Genomic DNA, 20,171 nt, shown 5'->3' with positions numbered 1-20,171 from the left:
AGCTGTCATCTGCTTACTGACTCTCAGTTCAAGGGTCTTCACCATTAGGCCTATAAGGACAGCATGTCTACTGAACCATTAGGCCTATAAGGACAGCATGTCTACTGAACCATTAGGCCTATAAGGACAGCATGTCTACTGAACCATTAGGCCTATAAGGACAGCATGTCTACTGAACCATTAGGTATATAAGGACAGCATGTCTACTGAACCATTAGGTCTATAAGGACAGCATGTCTACTGAACCATTAGGTCTATAAGGACAGCATGTCTACTGAACCATTAGGCCTATAAGGACAGCATGTCTACTGAACCATTAGGCCTATAAGGACAGCATGTCTACTGAACCATTAGGTCTATAAGGACAGCATGTCTACTGAACCATTAGGCCTATAAGGACAGCATGTCTACAGAACCATTAGGTCTATAAGGACAGCATGTCTACTGAACCATTAGGTCTATAAGGACAGCATGTCTACTGAACCATTAGGTCTATAAGGACAGCATGTCTACTGAACCATTAGGCCTATAAGGACAGCATGTCTACTGAACCATTAGCTCTATAAGGACAGCATGTCTACTGAACCATTAGGCCTATAAGGACAGCATGTATACTGAACCATTAGGCCTATAAGGACAGCATGTCTACTGAACCATTAGGTCTATAAGGACAGCATGTCTACTGAACCATTAGGCCTATAAGGACAGCATGTCTACTGAACCATTAGGCCTATAAGGACAGCATGTCTACTGAACCATTAGGCCTATAAGGACAGCATGTCTACTGAACCATTAGGTCTATAAGGACAGCATGTCTACTGAACCATTAGGCCTATAAGGATAGCATGTCTACTGAAACATTAGGCCTATAAGGACAGCATGTCTACTGAACCATTAGGCCTATAAGGACAGCATGTATACTGAACCATTAGGCCTATAAGGACAGCATGTCTACTGAACCATTAGGTCTATAAGGACAGCATGTCTACTGAACCATTAGGCCTATAAGGACAACATGTCTACTGAAACATCAGGTATATAAGGACAGCATGTCTACTGAACCATTAGGCCTATAAGGACAGCATGTCTACTGAACCATTAGGCCTATAAGGACAGCATGTCTACTGAACCATTAGGCCTATAAGGACAGCATGTCTACTGAAACATTAGGCCTATAAGGACAGCATGTCTACTGAAACATTAGGCCTATAAGGACAGCATGTCTACTGAACCATTAGGCCTATAAGGACAGCATATCTACTGAACCATTAGGTATATAAGGACAGCATGTCTAGTGAACCATTAGACCTATAACCACAGCATGTCTACTGAACCATTAGGTCTATAAGGACAGCATGTATACTGAACCATTAGGCCTATAAGGACAGCATGTCTACTAAACCATTAGGTCTATAAGGACAGCATGTCTACTGAACCATTAGGTATATAAGGACAGCATGTCTAGTGAACCATTAGACCTATAACCACAGCATGTCTACTGAACCATTAGGTCTATAAGGACAGCATGTATACTGAACCATTAGGCCTATAAGGACAGCATGTCTACTGAACCATTAGGTCTATAAGGACAGCATGTCTACTGAACCATTAGGTATATAAGGACAGCATGTCTAGTGAACCATTAGACCTATAACCACAGCATGTCTACTGAACCATTAGGTCTATAAGGACAGCATGTATACTGAACCATTAGGCCTATAAGGACAGCATGTCTACTGAACCATTAGGTATATAAGGACAGCATGTATACTGAACCATTAGCTCTATAAGGACAGCATGTCTACTGAACCATTAGGTCTATAAAGACAGCATGTTTACTGACTCCTAACATTATTCCAAACCCTTATAGTAGAGTCTATTAGACACTATGAATGTCATATACTTATGGTGGTATAGTGTGTGTCTCAGCTTCTTTATTTCAAAGCACTTGTTGTAAAATAATTTCTCTGACACTGATATTTTTAGACAACCATAGCTTATGAAATGAACCCGCTTTCCCACAATACAAAACAATTTCACACTTTTTATGGGTCTCTGGATGTGAACTGCTTGGAACAATATTGGCTATTGAGAAATTATATTTGAGAGGTTGGTTGTCACCATTGTAAAAATATGATTCATTGGGAACATGACAGGACACCTGAGTAGTAAGTTTAAAACAATTCAGTTACTACTCAGTATCGGCAATCCTGGAATGAGGCTGTAGGGTGCTGACTGCGTGGTAAGTGGACTACACTGCTCTCTGATGGCTCAATTATAATGGACACATTACCCTCTGCTGGTTACTCCTACTCACTGCATGGCAGAAAACCTTTACAGATGGAATCAGAGAATCACATTTATACAGGTTTGATGCAAAACACATTTTTGTTATTCAAATGAAGGTAACGACAGAAACAAAGCTAACATTTTATTTGAGACTGTCCTCGTTGCTACGTTGCAAAATGACCTTGAAGATGATCCTTCCTTGAAAAGGGGCGGCAGCGTAACCTAGTGGTTAGAGCATTGGACTAGCAACGAAAAGGTTGCAAGATCAAATCCCCAAGCTGACAAGGTACAAATCTGTCATTCTGAACAGTTAACCCACTGTTCCTAAGCTACCATTGGCCTAGTTAAATAAAGAAAAAAACAAAGTGGAATGGCCATCAGTAGTTTCCTGTTTCAGGAGTGAATTCTAAAAGACAACTACTCTTAACAGAGAACATTTAGGATAAACATGCTTTTACAGTGCCCTCAGGAAATAACCAGGTGAATACTTGGCAATAATTACCTGCAATCTCTAATGATCAAATATACTATTTACCTGCTTATTTCATAAACATGACACTAATGTGTTAAATGCATGATCACCAGTGTAATATTCATCCCAATGTACTAAGCTATCAAGTACAACACTCTCAACTGACATTCATATTATCAGGCAGAGGTATAATGCCCCTAGGGGGCACAGGGGCACGTGCCCCCTCAGATGTGTCCTGTTTTTATAAATAAAAAAATAAATAGCCTCCTAGCAATTTTCTGAAGTTGGCTTTAGCTAGCCCAGATAGGTTCCCAATTTCCCAACCTCACAACTAGCTATAAAGAAGCCATTCAGGAGGATACAGAACCACCAGTCAGGAGGATACAGACAGTTCAAAAAGTATGCTTAGATATGCAGAAAAATATACATATTTTTAACATAAAATGAAGCATAATGATGATGGCTCTAGATTGTAGGAAAAAGCTGTTTCAGGTGTTTGAAAATTGCTAAATTATCCAACCACTCCCCCAGCCATCCTCACATACTTTGTGCCCCCTCAGATTTTTGTGGTACATGGCGCCCCTGTTAAACCTCAGATTTTTGGGGTACATGACCCCCGTTAAACCTCAGATTGTTGGGGTACATGACGTCCGTGTTAACAGGGGCCAGAATTCTACAAGAATGACTAGTGATGGATGCTCCAAATAATTTATTGGATATCTGATCTCCAGCATAGTGAGGTGAAAGGACTTTTTGTCCTGAGTTGAGTTCCTACAGGTCTGTTAGTCTTTCAGTCTGCAATGTCCAAGGTAAGCATGGACTCCCCAACCTGGTAACGATACATCACCCATGCATGTCTTTTTGAAGACTCCTTACAGGTTTTTTTATATTGAGAGGCTTGAGGATTCCTTGGTATCAGTCATCCAATCTGTTGATGCTGTTTGTCAGAGAGGGTTGGGGCTGTCCTAAGTTCATGAGTTCACAGTTTTCAGATGGAGGGGGTTGTTCAGTCTTTCTCTATAGTTTTCAGATGGAGGGGGTTGTTCAGTCTTTCTCTATAGTTTTCAGATGGAGGGGGTTGTTCAGTCTTTCTCTATAGTTTTCAGATGGAGGGGGTTGTTCAGTCTTTCTCTATAGTTTTCAGATGGAGGGGGTTGTTCAGTCTTTCTCTATGGTTTGAAGATGGAGGGCGATGTTCGGTCTTTCTCTATAGTTTGAAGATGGAGGGCGATGTTCGGTCTTTCTCTATAGTTTGAAGATGGAGGGCGATGTTCGGTCTTTCTCTATAGTTTGAAGATGGAGGGCGATGTTCGGTCTTTCTCTATAGTTTCAAGATGGGGGGGTTGTTCAGTCTTCTCTATAGTTTGAAGGTGGAGGGGGTTGTTCAGTCTTTCTCTATAGTTTTCAGATGGAGGGGGTTGTTCAGTCTTCTCTATAGTTTGAAGGTGGAGGGGGTTGTTCAGTCTTCTCTATAGTTTTCAGATGGAGGGGGTTGTTCAGTCTTCTCTATAGTTTGAAGGTGGAGGGGGTTGTTCAGTCTTCTCTATAGTTTTCAGATGGAGGGGGTTGTTCAGTCTTCTCTATAGTTTTCAGATGGAGGGGGTTGTTCAGTCTTCTCTATAGTTTGAAGGTGGAGGGGGTTGTTCAGTCTTCTCTATAGTTTGAAGGTGGAGGGGGTTGTTCAGTCTTCTCTATAGTTTTCAGATGGAGGGGGTTGTTCAGTCTTCTCTATAGTTTGAAGGTGGAGGGGGTTGTTCAGTCTTTTTCTATGTAACCCACCAGACGGGCACTCTCCTTCCAAAGCCTCTTGGCCACCACATCATCCCTCCCCTCTGGGGCGGTCTCCGTCATGGCACAGTCACTGAGACACACACACACACACACAGACACACACACACACACACACACACACACACACACACACACACACACACACACACACACACACACACACACACACACACACACACACACACACACACACACAAACACCAATAACACTTTACAACCGGAGCTAAACAACCTTGACAACAATTGAAAACAATAAAATACTTGATGTCCATGTCCTATCCAGCACTACCTTCACCACAGAGCTTACCTGAAGTAGCTGCCAGACTTGTGCTCCAGTCCTGGGGTGACAGCACAGTAGATGGAGGTCTGGGCACCCTGGGTGGGGGTCTTCATGAGGAGCACGGAGGGGGCTGACAGGATGGCCCTCAGCATGGGGAACCAGGTCTCCACGTGGCGAGTCAGCTCTGTCCTGATCACCCCGGGATGCAGGCTGTAGGACGTCACCCTCGTACCTACCAGGGGACCAGATCCCAGTGTTTTACACCTCTACACTGTGTCTGGGAAAAGTCCTATCTGACAGTCAACTAAAACTCTTATTGGTGACAATATTGTTGTCGTAATGGTTGTAATAAATGTGCACAAGACCAAAGACAACTGAGGGTATTTCTGTTTACCTTTCAACCTTCTGGCCAGCTCTCTGGAGAATAGCACGTTGGCCAGCTTGCTCTGCCTGTAACTGACCAGGGAGTTGTACGGCCTCTTGGCAAAGAAAAGATCATCAAACTGGATCTTACCTAGATGTAGGGAAATAGACTTTGTTTTTTACATTGCATGGCACCTATATTATGGAAAGGTAGAAAAAAGTCCAATAGGCCGGTTTACCCCCTTTGTGTGCAATGCTAGACACATTGACCACACGGCTAGGGGCGGAGCTCTTGAGCTTCCCCAGAAGGAGATTGGTCAGTAGAAAGTGTCCGAGGTGATTGACAGCCAGTTGTGTCTCGAAGCCGTCCTCTGTTAGCCACTTAGGGCACATCATCACACCTGATGGAAACAACCATCATGATGAAGCGCTATATAACTGGAATCAACCATCCTTATCAGTCATAATGCCATAGAGCCAGCTTCCCATTCTAGGCCTGTATTAACAAAGCGTCTCAGAGTAAGAGTGTTAATCTAGGATCAGGTCCCCCCGGTCCATGTCATCTTATTCGTTATGATCTAAAAGGAAGAAAAAAATATCCTAGATCAGCACTTTTCCCTCTGAGATGTTTTGTGAATCTGGGCCCAGACATGGCTGTTCCAGTGGTTGCTGAAGCCATAGAGCCAGCTTCCCATCCAGACATGGCTGTTCCAGTGGTTGCTGATGCTCACCGGCGTTGTTGATGAGTATATCTAGGCGATCCTCACTGGCAGTGAACTCTTTGGCCAACTCTCTGACAGAGTACATAGAGGCCAGGTCCAGGTGCCGCACAACGATGTTGCTGTTCCCCGTGGCCTGACGAATCTCGTCCGCCGCCCTCGCAGCCCGTGTCAGGTCCCGGCATGCCATCACCACCCGCGCCCCTACAGCACCCCAAAGTCAGTTAGAGAAGGCACAAATACACAACACACGCCATCCCCCCACATCGCACATCCTGTCCAAAGAGGAGGGTACCCTGCTCCCAGTATTGCAACCATTTCCTGGGATGGGATGGTCGAAGGCAGCAATTTAACACCCTGCCTTAAAGTAGGTCAAACTGTGTCTTTACAGTATGACACACACACACTTGTGACATTGTGTACATAGCTACATAATGTGATTGTGCCATACCTCTACGTGCCATGTCACGGCACGTTTCCTTGCCAATGCCGGTGTTGGCACCGGTGACCAACACCGTCTTGCCACGTAATTGGACTGAAGATCGACACACACCCCCAGCAATCCATTTTCTCAACAGAACAACGCCTGGCGGTGCAATAAACAACATGGAAAGAATTGATTCCCTCCCACATTATCGCTTGAAATCTGTACACTTAGAAAAAAAGGTGCTATCTAAAACCTAAAAGGGTTCTTCGGTTCTTCTTCCAGGTAGAACCCTTTGGGTTCCGTTTAGAACCCAAAGGGTCAAACCCACAGAGGGTTCTACATGTAACCCAAAAGTGTTCTACATAAAACCTAAAAGGGTTCTACATGGAACCAAAAATAGTTATTGTATGGGGACAGCCAAAGAACCCTTTTGGAACCCTTTTTTCTAAGAGTGTAGTGGGTTAATTTGAGAGCAAAATAGGATGGCGACCAGGAATACGGACTAGAACTCTGACAGTGAAGCTCTGATGTCTGAGCTGATGATGTGTTTTTGGAGGAGGCAATGTATGTCTCTTAAAATCAACATTTTCTGGGTGGACTGACAGAAACTCTGAGCATTTTAACATGCTCCTGGAATGTATGAATAGGAGTTAACTGTGCACTTGATATTAAGAGCTGGGATATTTTTGTGATAAAGAACTGTTAAAAAACATTGAATAACATCAAGATAACATCTTAATAACAGATGTCTGCAAAGAGAGCATAATTATCTGCTGGCAAATTTAGTAAGTGTTCTTCACAAATTACAATTAACACAACCAATTTTGTTATTGTCTGTTTAATATTCAAAATAAAAACAAAGTTATCGCTCTCTCTAATAAAACAATAAGAAGAGAGACAAAAAGACAAACCGAGTTGAATGATAATAGAGAATGGAAATGACCTTTTGAGCCTTTTCTTTAAACCGTTAAATAGATTTCATATTCTGAGTGATTTCCTTGCCCCCATTCACATTTAATTCAAACTCTATTCTATATTTTTTTACTTGGTTATTTCATTGCAACAAACACGCTTCAAATAGTACAATGAAAGACAAAGGCCATGACTTACAGATCACTGTGACCGCTATGACAGCACCACACTTAACAGGCGCAGACGGATCAACTTCATCCCACATTTTATCCGTAGTCTAGGCAAAAGCCTGCCCATAGGTGGACGGACCGAATACCGTCAGCCTTGGGAGACACCTCGTTCTAATCGAGGAATATTACGATGTTTGTCGGCTATGATGCTCTCATCTGAGAGCGAGGCTATTCATAGGTTTAAAGCAATTTAAATAGAGGGATTTAGCGTCTTCAGATTACGAAGAGATTACAATCGTATTCTCTAATGTATCATGGGCAATACGAGAACAGCAGTGGTGTCGAAATACAAAGTGTTATGTTACATCTCTAGATGTGAACTGAGTGAGCCCAGTCCAGCGAATGAAAACGCTGCAAACAAATGTAAACATACCAATGCAAATGAATAGACAGAATTGTATAACAATGCATTTTACTAGAATACAATTCCTAGAACATGATATGGCATAAAGTCTATATCCATGTCATGCCATTTAGGCTAATCTGCTGCCTACAATGATAAACTTTGACATCACAATGACGGGCTAATATCCTTATGTTTATAGGCTGCTGTGATAGTTTGGTTAGGCTATTTGAGGTAAGACCTATTGCTGCATAACACATGTCCTTTATCAAATGTATAGGGACCAGAGGGAGATAGCATGCCTACTGTGCTGCACTGATGTATAGGGACCAGAGGGAGATAGCATGCCTACTGTGCTGTACTGATGTATAGGGACCAGAGGGAGATAGCATGCCTACTGTGCTGCACTGATGTATAGGGACCAGAGGGAGATAGCATGCCTACTGTGCTGTACTGATGTATAGGGACCAGAGGGAGATAGCAAGCCTACTGTGCTGCACTGATGTATAGGGACCAGAGGGAGATAGCATGCCTACTGTGCTGCACTGATGGGTTATGTTTGCTACCTCACAGCAATATTACTGGTCAATTCAGCGTTACAATAGCCTAAACCTATAACCTAAGAGAATAAAATTACACATATATATATATATATACATACACATTTCCAAATAAAGCACCAGTCAAAAGTTTGGACACACCTACTCATTCCAGGGTTTTTTCTTTATTTTTTACTATTTTCTACATTGTAGAATAATAGTGAAGGCATCAAAACTATGAAATGGCACATATGGAATCATGTAGTAACCAAAAAAGTTAAACAAATCAAAATATATTTTATATTTGAGATTCTTCAAAGTAGCCTTGATGACAGCCTAGGCCTATAGCCTATAAACAGTCTTTTTGTAACATTGTTTTGTTGAGTGGACTACATGTAGTGAATAAATTATCCTGGATGATGACCCCTTCTCTCTTTCTCTCTCACACACACATTACATTGTTATGTCATTTTCTTGTGTTACTTAAAGATTATTATGATTTTTTTAGTAAATATTTTCTTAACTCTATTTTTTGAACTGCATTGTTGGTAAGTAAGCATTTCACAGTAAGGTCTACACCTGTTGTATTTGGCGCATGTGACAACAACAAAACATTATTTGATTTGACACACGCACACACACACACAGTTCACTCTGTAAAATTGTAATGTGAGAACATAAAATTGCAATGTGAGTATGTAACATTAATCAGCACATCAATAGTTAGTTCTCGAGAACCCAGCCATTTAGTTCTCAATTGAAAGTATGGACCACAGCTGGATCAATGAACTAGAATCCTGTCACTGTTTTAAAGTTTAGAAACGTTAATAATCTTCACTTCCGATAGTTTTGGAATCCTTTGTAACTTAACTTTCACATCAGGGTGGAATAATCTTTCAAATACAAAATATACACTTACTGTATGCATTTTAGCAAATTTGCATCATTGTTGCACCCTGCAGAATTTTCAAAAACAGCCCCCAGCCAAAGTACAAAACTTCCTCCCCAGTTCCGCGCCATTGGAAATTGGAGGGGAGGAAGTGTAGTCTCGGTTTGAGGCAATGTTCTTTCCTAAATGGCACAGTAAATGTAGCTTTTGTATTTGAACAATTATTTCTTGCTTATATGAAAGTAAAATTCCAAATGTTTCCAAAATTGTATCGCGTGTGAGGTGTATTTGCATTTAGACAGCATTTTGTCAGGGTCCGAGCGTCTGGTAATTTTTCTCACAAGGCAAAAGAGGAAGTCCAGTGGCTCAATGTAATGCAATGGAATTTGAGTCATGAATAAGGGATTATCAATAGCATCATGATATAACAAAATGGCTGCTTGCAGCTTCAATTAATTTGCCTTTAGTGAGTGTATGGATATTAGTATTGACACAAATTTGGTTGAAATTAATACTATTTCATGTATTTGAGTATTAATGACCGTGTTAGAAATTAATTGAATTTAATTAATTACGTTTTGAATGTAAGTTATGAAAACAACGCAGTTTTAGGGCAACCCTGTTTCCTGAAACGCTTTGCTCCGCCTATCTTCTTTACATAGATGGAAGCCAATCACAGTGCAGATTTTAAAGCGGAAATGACGCAAAACTTTGTTTTGACCAATGTAATTTGCTGAAAGAGGTAAACGTCTGTCTCCTTCATGCGGATTAATATGCCTCCAATGGGGAACATGTAGCCCGCGAATAATTTCTGTGTGTTCTAGTTTATTAGCGTTCTGTCTTCGAATTGGAAAGGGTAAGTATTTAACTAGAATAGTTTATGGTTTACTTTTAGTTTGTGTGTCACAAATAATATATCTTTTTGTGCCGTAAATATACCTAATATGCACGCTAAACGTTACAGTGGAAAGGCATCAATAGCGTAGCCTACACGTTGTGAGTCAGTAGTAACATTACGCCGACGCAGAATGTATTTTACCCAAAATGTGGGGGGGTCTTATCTCTTTGGAATGCGACTATTGCATTACGAGATCATGTCTTCTGCAATACATGTATATAACTTGTTAGACTCACGGAACGAACAGCTGTTTTATTTGAGTCATGCACCTCAAATCTGTAACGCATGTAGAGAACTATTTTTGTCCCCCGCCCCTTTCGTAAATTTCCTAGTGGTTGCCAGGGACATTTAGCGAGAAATTCTATCACAATGAGCTACAGAAGAATAATAGATTAACTCAATTATGTATATATATATTTTTTTTAAATGGCCCCATAAATTTGTCAGAGAAGCAATGTTTTCATTCAATACTTGAATATATATTTTTATATCTTTAGAAATGCATTTTGATAAGATTATTTAAATCCTGGACAGATTTTCTATATTTCTGAACCCAAGTCTCTGAGTCACATTGTCATTCAATCAATAGGCTTTTTTTTCTTCAATACTGTAGATTATGGCAGGTAGTCTAGTGGTTAGAGCGTTGGACTTGTAACCAAAAGGTTGCAAGATTGAATCCCCGAGCTGACAAGGTAAAAATCAGTCTTTCTGCCCCTGAACAAGGCACTGTTCCTAGGCCGTCATTGAAAATAAGAATTTGTTCTTCTTAACTGACTTGCCTAGTTAAATAAAGGTAAAATAAAAAATAAATAAATAAAAGTTACACAAACACGTGACATTTATAAAATACTGATATTTACTCAAGCAACAATGGTCTTTTTTAATGTACTGTATGGTGTTCTGACACTGTTCATAGTTCTCTAGCGATAGATCTACACTTATGACATTAGACATTTTAACCAGTCAGTGTGTCTTAGTTGTTTATTAGACATGATTTGATCCGTTCAGCAATATGGACAGCGATTTATTCATGGAGTGTGAGGAGGAGGAGCTGGAGCCATGGCAACAGATGTATGACGACGTGGAGGAGGAGTTGGAATTCATAGAGGGTGACAACGACAACGGTGAGCATGCCCATTGGCCAACTATTGCCACAGAGACAGACTGGCACACCCTTTTGACTGTCATCTTGGTGATGGACTGATCACTGCGTCCCTTGTCATGGTCTGAACATGTATGAATGGTCAATGACTCAGTCATATAGTCTGTTAGCATAAGACATGCGTCAAACTCATTCCACGGAGAGCTGAGTATCTACGGGTTTTCGCTCCTCCCTTGTACTTGATTAATCAAATCCAATTTTATTTGTCACGTGCGCCGAATACAACAGGTGTAGACCTTACAGTGAAATGCTTACTTACAAGCCCTTAGCCCTTAACCAACGATGCAGTTTAAAAAAATACTTACAAAATAAAAAGTAAGAGATAAGAAAAACAAATAAATAATTAAGCAGCAGTGAATAACAATAGCAGGGCTATATGCAGGGGGTACCGGTACAGAGTCAATGTGCGGGGGCACCGGTGTCGAGGTAATTGAGATAATTATGTACATGCAGGTAGGGTTGTCAAAGTGGCTATGCATAGATAATAACTGGGTAGCCATTTGATTAGCTGTTCAGGAGTCTTCTGGCTTGGGGGTAGAAGCTGTTTAGAAGCCTCTTGGACCAAGACTTGGTGCTCCGGTACCGCTTGCCATGCGGTAGCAGAGAGAACAGTCTATGACTAGGGTGGCTGGAGTCTTTGACAATTTTTAGGGCCTTCCTCTGACACCGCCTGGTATAGAGATCCTGGATGGCAGGAAGCTTGGCTGGGCCGTACGCACTAGCCTCTGAAGTGCCTTGCGGTCGGAGGCCAAGCATTTGCCATACCAGGCAGTGATGCAAAAATGTTGAGAATCAGCGTGGCGGATGTGTTGTTACCTACCCTTACCATCTGGGGGCGGCCCGTCAGGAAGTCTTGGATCTAGTTGCAGAGGGAGCTGTTTAGTCCCAGGGTCTTTAGCTTAGTGATGAGTTTTGAGGGCACTATGGTGTTGAACGCTGAGCTGTAGTCAATGAATAGCATTCTCACATAGGTGTTCCTTTTGTCCAGGTGGGAAAGGGCAGTGTGGAGTGCAATAGAGATTGCATCATCTGTGGATCTGTTGGTGCGGTATGCAAATTGGAGTAGGTCTAGGGTTTCTGGGATGATGGCGTTGATGTGAGCCATGACCAACTTTGAAAGCATTTCATGGCTACAGACGTGAGTGCTACGGGTCTGTAGTCATTTAGGCAGGTTACCTTAGTGTTCTTGGGCACAGGGATTATGGTGTCTGCTTGAAACATGTTGGTATTACAGACTCGGTCAGGGACAGGTTGAAAATGTCAGTGAAGACACTTGCCAGTTGGCCAGCGCTTGATCAGAGTACACGTCCTGGTAATCCGTCTGGCCCAGCGGCCTTGTGAGTGTTGACCTGTTTATAGGTCTTACTCACATCGGCTGCGGAGAGCGGGATCACACAGTCATCCGGAACAGTTGATGCTCTCATGCATGTTTCAGTGTTACTTGCCTCGAAGCGAGCATAGAAGTTATTTAGCTCGTCTGGTAGGCTCGTGTCACTGGGCAGCTCTTGGCTGTGCTTCCCTTTGTAGTCTGTAATAGTTTGCAAGCCCTGCCACATCCGACGAGTGTCGTAACATCCGGTGTAGTACGATTCGATTGGCTTGATGAATTAAGGTCAGTACTTAGTAAGGAACTCCCCTCACCTGGTTGTCTAGGTCTTAATTGAAAGGAAACACCAAAAACCAGCAGACACTAGGTCCTCCATGGAATGAGTTTGACACCCCTGGCATAGGACTATGCTGTGAATGTAAATAAAATCAAAGTTTATTTGTCCTGTGTACAGGATACAGCAAGGGTAAATAGTACAGTGAAATGCTTACTTGCAAGCTTTTCCTCAACAATGGAATATTCAATATCAATGGTATAGAAGTAAGAAATACAGAATAGAAGCTGAAAGAAAGAGCTCACAATCAATACTAGGTGAGATCAAATAAAAACACGAGAATGGACGCTAATTCTTATGTAGTTCAACTGTACCTTGCTGTTTATGCCATTGTGTGTTTCCTGCAGTCTGTGAAGCCTCCTTTGTCTCCTCGACATCCCGAGAGACTCCAATTCCCAGCATACCCTCCCTCACTCCCTCAGCTGCACAGCGTGTCCCGGCAATGGTTTCCAACACAGTCCCGTCCTCCTCCTCTGTCTTGCAGCGCACCACTACAGCACGTGAGTTGATGTTTTGGGGGAAGCATGGTGTCTCAAACGCACACTGCCCAAAGGTTAAAACAGCTGTCGTTACTTTCAGAAACACAGGAAATGCTCAGGAATTGATTTTCATTATTTGATTGTACAGGAGTATTTATAAATGTGTTATACACCTCGGAGTCAGAAACTAAAGAGAATGCACAAGCTGCTCCTTTTTAAAGTGGCAACACTACTGATTATACTATACAGTAGGCCTACCCTTAGAACCGAGGGCTGAAGCAGTTGTAGCAGACATGAGTCATGGTCTCGTGATGAGGTAGCCCAGGCCTACGACTTCAAAATCAGTTTCATTCTCAGCAAAGGGGGAATGTCCTCTTGGTCTAACGGTCAAGACATTGGTTTCTCCCTTGGTAGACCGGAGTTCAGATCCCGCCCTGGACACTAACCACTAGGTTGTCCCCCTTCCTTTGTGTCCCTCAGCTCCTGTGTCGTCATCGGTGTTACCTCAATTTATGGTCCCCACGGGAGTCCCTGGTATGCCCTCTCTGGTGCCATCTGGCATGGTCCAGGGACAACAGCTGATCCAGATCCAAACCCCTACAGGTCTGAGCACCATGCTACTGCCCACAGCTGTTAACCCTGGTGCCGGCCCGGCCAATGCCCAGCAGATCTACTTCACCCAGGTACGGGCTGCATCACTGCTCACGGATCTTCTCTGGCCTGCTTTGGTTCAGCTCAGCAAGGTGGAATGCATTTAAGAATGTATTTAACTTCATCTCATTACTATATCTCACAGGGTTTCCCGGTCCGAAACGTCAGGCCTGGGCAGAACCCTATGGGGATAGTTCTGAATTTACAGCAAGGCCAGATGATTCGACCCATCACCCTACTCTCTGGTAATTGTATATCTTTATATCTTTAATTTCATCATCTTTATCCAATGCTGTTTTCACAGAGCTACGATAGACATACAGGGGTCCCAAACACTCATTTTTGAAAAGTCTCCAGGAAGCAAGTTATTGACAGCAGCCATTTTGGACAACATGGTGTACAGTAACACCATTTTGTTAACAGCCCCCTCTCTCCTATGGTAGGACCAGGAGGGCAGTTCTTTGCTCCGTCTATGGGGATGCCTCAGGTTGTGACCCAGCCTGCACAGATTAGGCCCACTGCTGGCCCCAGTGGTGTTTTACGGCAGGCGGCGCCCAGCACCTTTGCCACTATGCAAATCCCTGCCACCCTCACCATCCGCGGGGCCAGTCACGCCCCCCTCACCACCACGGCTAGCACCATGGGCACCCGGCCCACTCTACTCAACACTTCCTCACAGCCTCAGATTTGTAAGTTCTTATTTTATGGGTGGGTCCAGATTCAAAGAAGTACAGCTTTTGTATCTATAGTGAAATCTGTTGAACATCCCCTGCTTTCCTTTGTGCTATAGTGAAATGGAACCAAGTCCCAGTCGCTCTCCAATCGCAGATTCTGCAGATCGTCAAGAGCAACAGCCAGGCCCATGGACCCGTGGCCACGCCCCTGACACAGGGCAACACCAAAGGTACAGTAATTACATCCATATCAGATCTATTGCTCATTATCATATGCCCTCGCTGATTCTAAGTGTAAAAATGTCGCTGAACAGAACATCGGGCAAACGTTTCCCTGTTCTGTTTGTTTTACAGTTGATCAGGAGGTGAAGATATGCCCCCGATGTGGAGCCCAATGCAAAATGCAAGAAGCACTTCAAGGACATATGTGTGTAAGAAGCTTAATCATATGCACCACAGAACATTCCAGATATTAAACCATGAACATTCACCACTAGTAATGATGAGCATGATGGCAATTTAAACCTCATTGAATTCCCCCCTCACAGTTCTGCTGTCCAGACCTGGTCAATACTGCTGGGCCTTCCAGCAGCAGTGGCACTCAGAACCCCCTGCCAGAACGGGCTCCCAGCTCCAACCCAGACCCTCCGCCTAAGGTGGTTATGCTAGTGGATGATTTCTACTATGGCCACTTCGCGGGCCAACAGTCCCTGGTCGACAGCCAGCCCACCAAGCTGAACTACTCCTTCAAATGTGTAATCTGCCCCAAGAGGTCCAATAGCAACATTAGGTGAGGATGGGGTCACCTGCTCCACATATATACACACACACACACATACAGTATGTACACATACAGGCTGACCATAAATTGATTTGAAATGACAACATTTAGGGACAGAAGTATCAATCAAAAGTATCTGGACCACTTATTCAAGTGTTAGAACTATGCAAATCTCAATTGATGGAAGGATGTTAAGTGTGTGTGTGTGTGTGTGTGCGTGCTCGGCAGGCTGATGGACCACATGAAGCAGCACCCAGAGATGACTAAATGGGTGGACCAGCTGACCTCCTGCCAGCACTGCTTCCGCCAGTTCTCTACCAGCACCCAGCTCCAGTACCATGTGGAGAATGCCCACGGGCCCACTCAGTCTTCCAGTACGCCCTCACATATTACCATACTTACATATTCACCTGTTGTTAAATATGCATCCTGTGAGAGATATATATATTTTTTAATGATAAAACTAAGTTGCATTTGATGGACGATTTCTGATTGTTTTCTCTATTGACCGTGCAGCTTGTTGTAAGATCTGTGAGTGGGCGTTTGAGAGTGAGCCTGTGTTCCTGCATCACATGAAGAACACCCACAAACCAGGAGAGATGCCCTATATTTGCCAGGTTGGTAACCTTTCACCTCCAGTTAAACAGGATAGAATAAATGCTGGCCTCTCCATTTACTCTCAGAACCACACCTTCCTGAAATCCCATCCCTTCTTCTTTTCAAGGTGTGTCGGTACCGGTCTTCTTTCTTTTCTGATGTGTACAACCACTTCTGTACCAATCATGCAAAGACATGCAACCAGCTGTGTGTCTACTGTCTGAAGGTCTTCAAGAGCCCCAACTCCTACCAGCAGCACTACATACGACACCAGGTAGAGGAACAACCCAGGCCCATTACATTTTACGTCATTTAGCAGACGCTCTTATCCAGAGCAATTTACAGTAGTGAGTGCATACATTTTCTCGTACTGGAACCCCGTGGGAATCAAACCCACAACCCTGGTGTTGCAAGTGACATGCTCTACCAACTGAGCCACACAGGACCATAAAAAAGTGAGGATTGTTCCCATTTAAAACTGTTGTAAAGAATTTACTTAAAGGAAGGTATTTTCTTAAAGTGCAAAAAAGTATTTTTGGCCTGGTTTCCCACACTCATATTATACCTAGTCTTAGATTAAACACCAATCTCAACAGAGAATCTTCATTGTAAGTGTGTATTTAGTCCAGGACTAGGATTAATCTGGGTCTGGGAAACCGGTCCCATATGTTTTATAAAGGCAGTGATACTGCAAAGTAGGCGTTGCAAGAAAAACTGTTTTGTAAACTCTTGTACAAAGACAAAAAGAGATCACAGTTTCTTCTGCAGTTTATGTATAGCCCTGAAACGCTGAACGCAACTCTTAATTTTTTCAGGCCAGTAGAGCGAGTCACTGCAACAAGTGCCGTTTGCAGTTCCTCTCTGCCACGGACAGAATGGAGCACAAAACCCACAGCCACAGGACCTTCCGCAAACCCAAGCAGCTGGAGGGGCTCCAACCTGGGACTAAAGTGAGTTGATGAACAGCTTCATTTCACTGATTAGACCTTCTCTTAATTGTGCCACAAAGTGGCGTCATCCACAGAGAAATGTCTTGCCACTTTATCTACGCTCTTAGTAGAGAAGGTGCTTTCAAGAACCTAAAAGGATTCTTCTGCTGTTCCCATAGGAGAACCTTTGAAGAACATTTTTTGGTTCCAGGTAGAAGCCTTTTTGGTTCCATGTAGAATCCTTACAGAGGGTTCAACATGGAACCCAAAATAAGGATTCTACATGGAACCCAAAAGGGTTCTCCTAGCCGAAAACCCCTTTTGGAACCCTTTTTTCTAAGAGTGTAGAGATTCAGGCAATTGACTTGTTGGACAGAACAACGGTTAACCAAAAAGAAATGCATGTCCTAGATCAAGAAGGAGTTATATTAGTATAGGTATAGTATTCATTAGTAAAATGGGGTTAAACACTGTGTTGTATTCTTGTCTGTGTACTTAGGTGACCATCAGGGCATATTCCCACCACAAGGGACAGTTGCCCAAGAATGTACCGATGGACTATAAGACAACAGGCCCCACTCCTCAGGCAGGCCAGACCTACACCAACATACAACATCATCTACAACATCATACCAAACCACCTCCACAAACAACCAAAACCACCATGAGGAAATCCATCAAGCAGTTGGACCTGCTCACCAAGTTTCAGAAACGGAGGTGAATAATAGTCATATTGTTGTGCATGGAGCGACTACAAATCCCAGGAGGTCTTCTATCATTCATCTCAGACTTAGTTTTTGATTGAGAAGTGTGACAGTAGCGCCAGCGCTGAGAGCAGGTATAAATATAATCATAATTTGGTGGGTGTTTGTATTTGTTATTTTTCGCACATGTACAAGTGTGTATTAATACGTTTGTGTGTGTGTGTGTGTGAATTGGAAATACGTCGTTTTTTTTGCATATCCCAACTCTCCCTGAGACACCCTTGGAGGGTTGGCTTATGGCCAGGGTGATGTATAAACGTATATATTGTGTGTGACCTCTGTGTGACCTCTACAGTGTGTCTCTAGTCAAGCAGCGGTGCATGGAGTGCAGCTCAGACGTACCCAGCTTCCCCGACCACTACCCCACCTTCGTCCACTGTGCCGTGTGCCCCTACAGCACCTGCTGCTCGCGCTCCTACGCAGACCACATGATTACGTGAGTCAAGCTTCAATATAGATCATGTTTTAATAGTTAAAGAAACAATAGTTCATTCATTGATCATAGATGACTTGGACAGTTTGATAGCGTTCATTTCTCTTGTTGCAGAAATCATGCACCACGTATGAAAACCAACCGGGTCCCCCTGCACAAGCGGCCACCCCCTTGGTAATGGGCTCTTTTTTTCCGCTGTGTTGTGTTTTTTATATTTTTTGCCTTGCCAGTTACTAGGGATACTTGCCAACCTTCTCTCCCTCTGTTCCACACAGCTATTTGAAGCTGTGGTGTGAGGTCTGTGACTTCAGCTCTCAGACAGGTGACCTTATGGCCAAGCACCTGGCCCAGGACCCAAGTCACGGCTCCAGCACCTGCACACCAAACGGTAGGGGTCTTCAAACTCCAAACAGATAGCATTTGCCTGTCAGTTTTACCATGGAAGGAGAGATGCTTTATATTTGCAGTTTAGAAAATGTTTTGAAATTGCTAGCACAATTTATAAAGTGTATACTACTAAGTACAATGCATAAGCATTTAGATATTAACATTTATACACCATTAATCTTATTCATTAAACGTACTATAACGTATAACCAGGATGGCAACACCCTAACAAAATGTATCTATTCATGGTGACATTTTGTGCAAAATGTGCCAGCAAAAGAGCCCCATGATTTGACAACGATATCTAGTTTGCTTCGTTGTTTAACTTGGCCTGATGCCAAGTGTTTTGTTGCACAAAGTGTTGAGCTTATCTCCCCTTGTGAACACTGGAAGACATGGTAGGATTCACACCAGATATTGTACAGTGAGAGACATGGTAGGATTCACACCAGATATTGTACAGTAGGAGACATGGTAGGATTCACACCAGATATTGTACAGTGAGAGACATGGTACACACCAGATATTGTACAGTGAGAGACATGGTACACACCAGATATTGTACAGTGAGAGACATGGTTCACACCAGATATTGTACAGTGAGAGACATGGTTCACACCAGATATTGTACAGTGAGAGACGTGGTTCACACCAGATATTGTACAGTGAGAGACGTGGTACACACCAGATATTGTACAGTGAGAGACATGGTACACACCAGATATTGTACAGTGAGAGACATGGTACACACCAGATATTGTACAGTGAGAGACATGGTTCACACCAGATATTGTACAGTGAGAGACATGGTACACACCAGATATTGTACAGTGAGAGACATGGTACACACCAGATATTGTACAGTGAGAGACATGGTTCACACCAGATATTGTACAGTGAGAGACATGGTTCACACCAGATATTGTACAGTGAGAGACGTGGTACACACCAGATATTGTACAGTGAGAGACGTGGTTCACACCAGATATTGTACAGTGAGAGACATGGTACACACCAGATATTGTACAGTAGGAGACGTGGTACACACCAGATATTGTACAGTGAGAGACATGGTACACACCAGATATTGTACAGTGAGAGACATGGTACACACCAGATATTGTACAGTGAGAGACATGGTTCACACCAGATATTGTACAGTGAGAGACATGGTTCACACCAGATATTGTACAGTGAGAGACATGGTACACACCAGATATTGTACAGTGAGAGACATGGTACACACCAGATATTGTACAGTGAGAGACATGGTACACACCAGATATTGTACAGTGAGAGACATGGTACACACCAGATATTGTACAGTGAGAGACATGGTACACACCAGATATTGTACAGTGAGAGACATGGTACACACCAGATATTGTACAGTGAGAGACATGGTACACACCAGATATTGTACAGTGAGAGACATGGTACACACCAGATATTGTACAGTGAGAGACATGGTACACACCAGATATTGTACAGTAGGAGACAT

At 43.0% G+C, this 20,171-nt stretch overlaps 1 protein-coding gene across 1 annotated transcript; it reads right to left on the bottom strand.

Annotated features, from left to right (window-relative positions):
• Nucleotides 1-3,455: 3,455 nt before the first annotated feature.
• Nucleotides 3,456-7,538, bottom strand: LOC115184921 (retinol dehydrogenase 12). The gene is made up of 7 exons (XM_029745496.1): nt 7,452-7,538; nt 6,366-6,500; nt 5,927-6,118; nt 5,435-5,596; nt 5,227-5,346; nt 4,860-5,064; nt 3,456-4,622 (listed from the first exon to the last, which is right to left on the bottom strand). Exons 1-7 carry the CDS (start codon nt 7,516-7,518, stop codon nt 4,517-4,519), a joined length of 987 nt encoding a protein of 328 aa, XP_029601356.1. The 5' UTR covers nt 7,519-7,538; the 3' UTR covers nt 3,456-4,516.
• Nucleotides 7,539-20,171: the final 12,633 nt, after the last annotated feature.

Source organism: Salmo trutta, chromosome 3, assembly GCF_901001165.1.
Source record: "Salmo trutta chromosome 3, fSalTru1.1, whole genome shotgun sequence".
NCBI classification, from domain to species: Eukaryota; Metazoa; Chordata; class Actinopteri; order Salmoniformes; family Salmonidae; genus Salmo; species Salmo trutta.
The sequence above is the reverse complement of the archived record's forward strand: the minus strand, read 5'-3'. Positions and strand labels throughout refer to the sequence as shown.

Excerpts from the sequence above, each read along its gene's own strand:
- LOC115184921 (XM_029745496.1), bottom strand. The coding sequence starts at position 7,518 with ATGTGGGATGAAGTTGATCCGTCTGCGCCTGTTAAGTGTGGTGCTGTC. Across the intron at positions 5,347-5,434 it reads TAGCATTGCACACAAAGGGG|GTAAGATCCAGTTTGATGAT; the intron begins GTAAACCGGCCT and ends CCCTACATCTAG. Across the intron at positions 5,065-5,226 it reads GCTGGCCAGAAGGTTGAAAG|GTACGAGGGTGACGTCCTAC; the intron begins GTAAACAGAAAT and ends GTCCCCTGGTAG.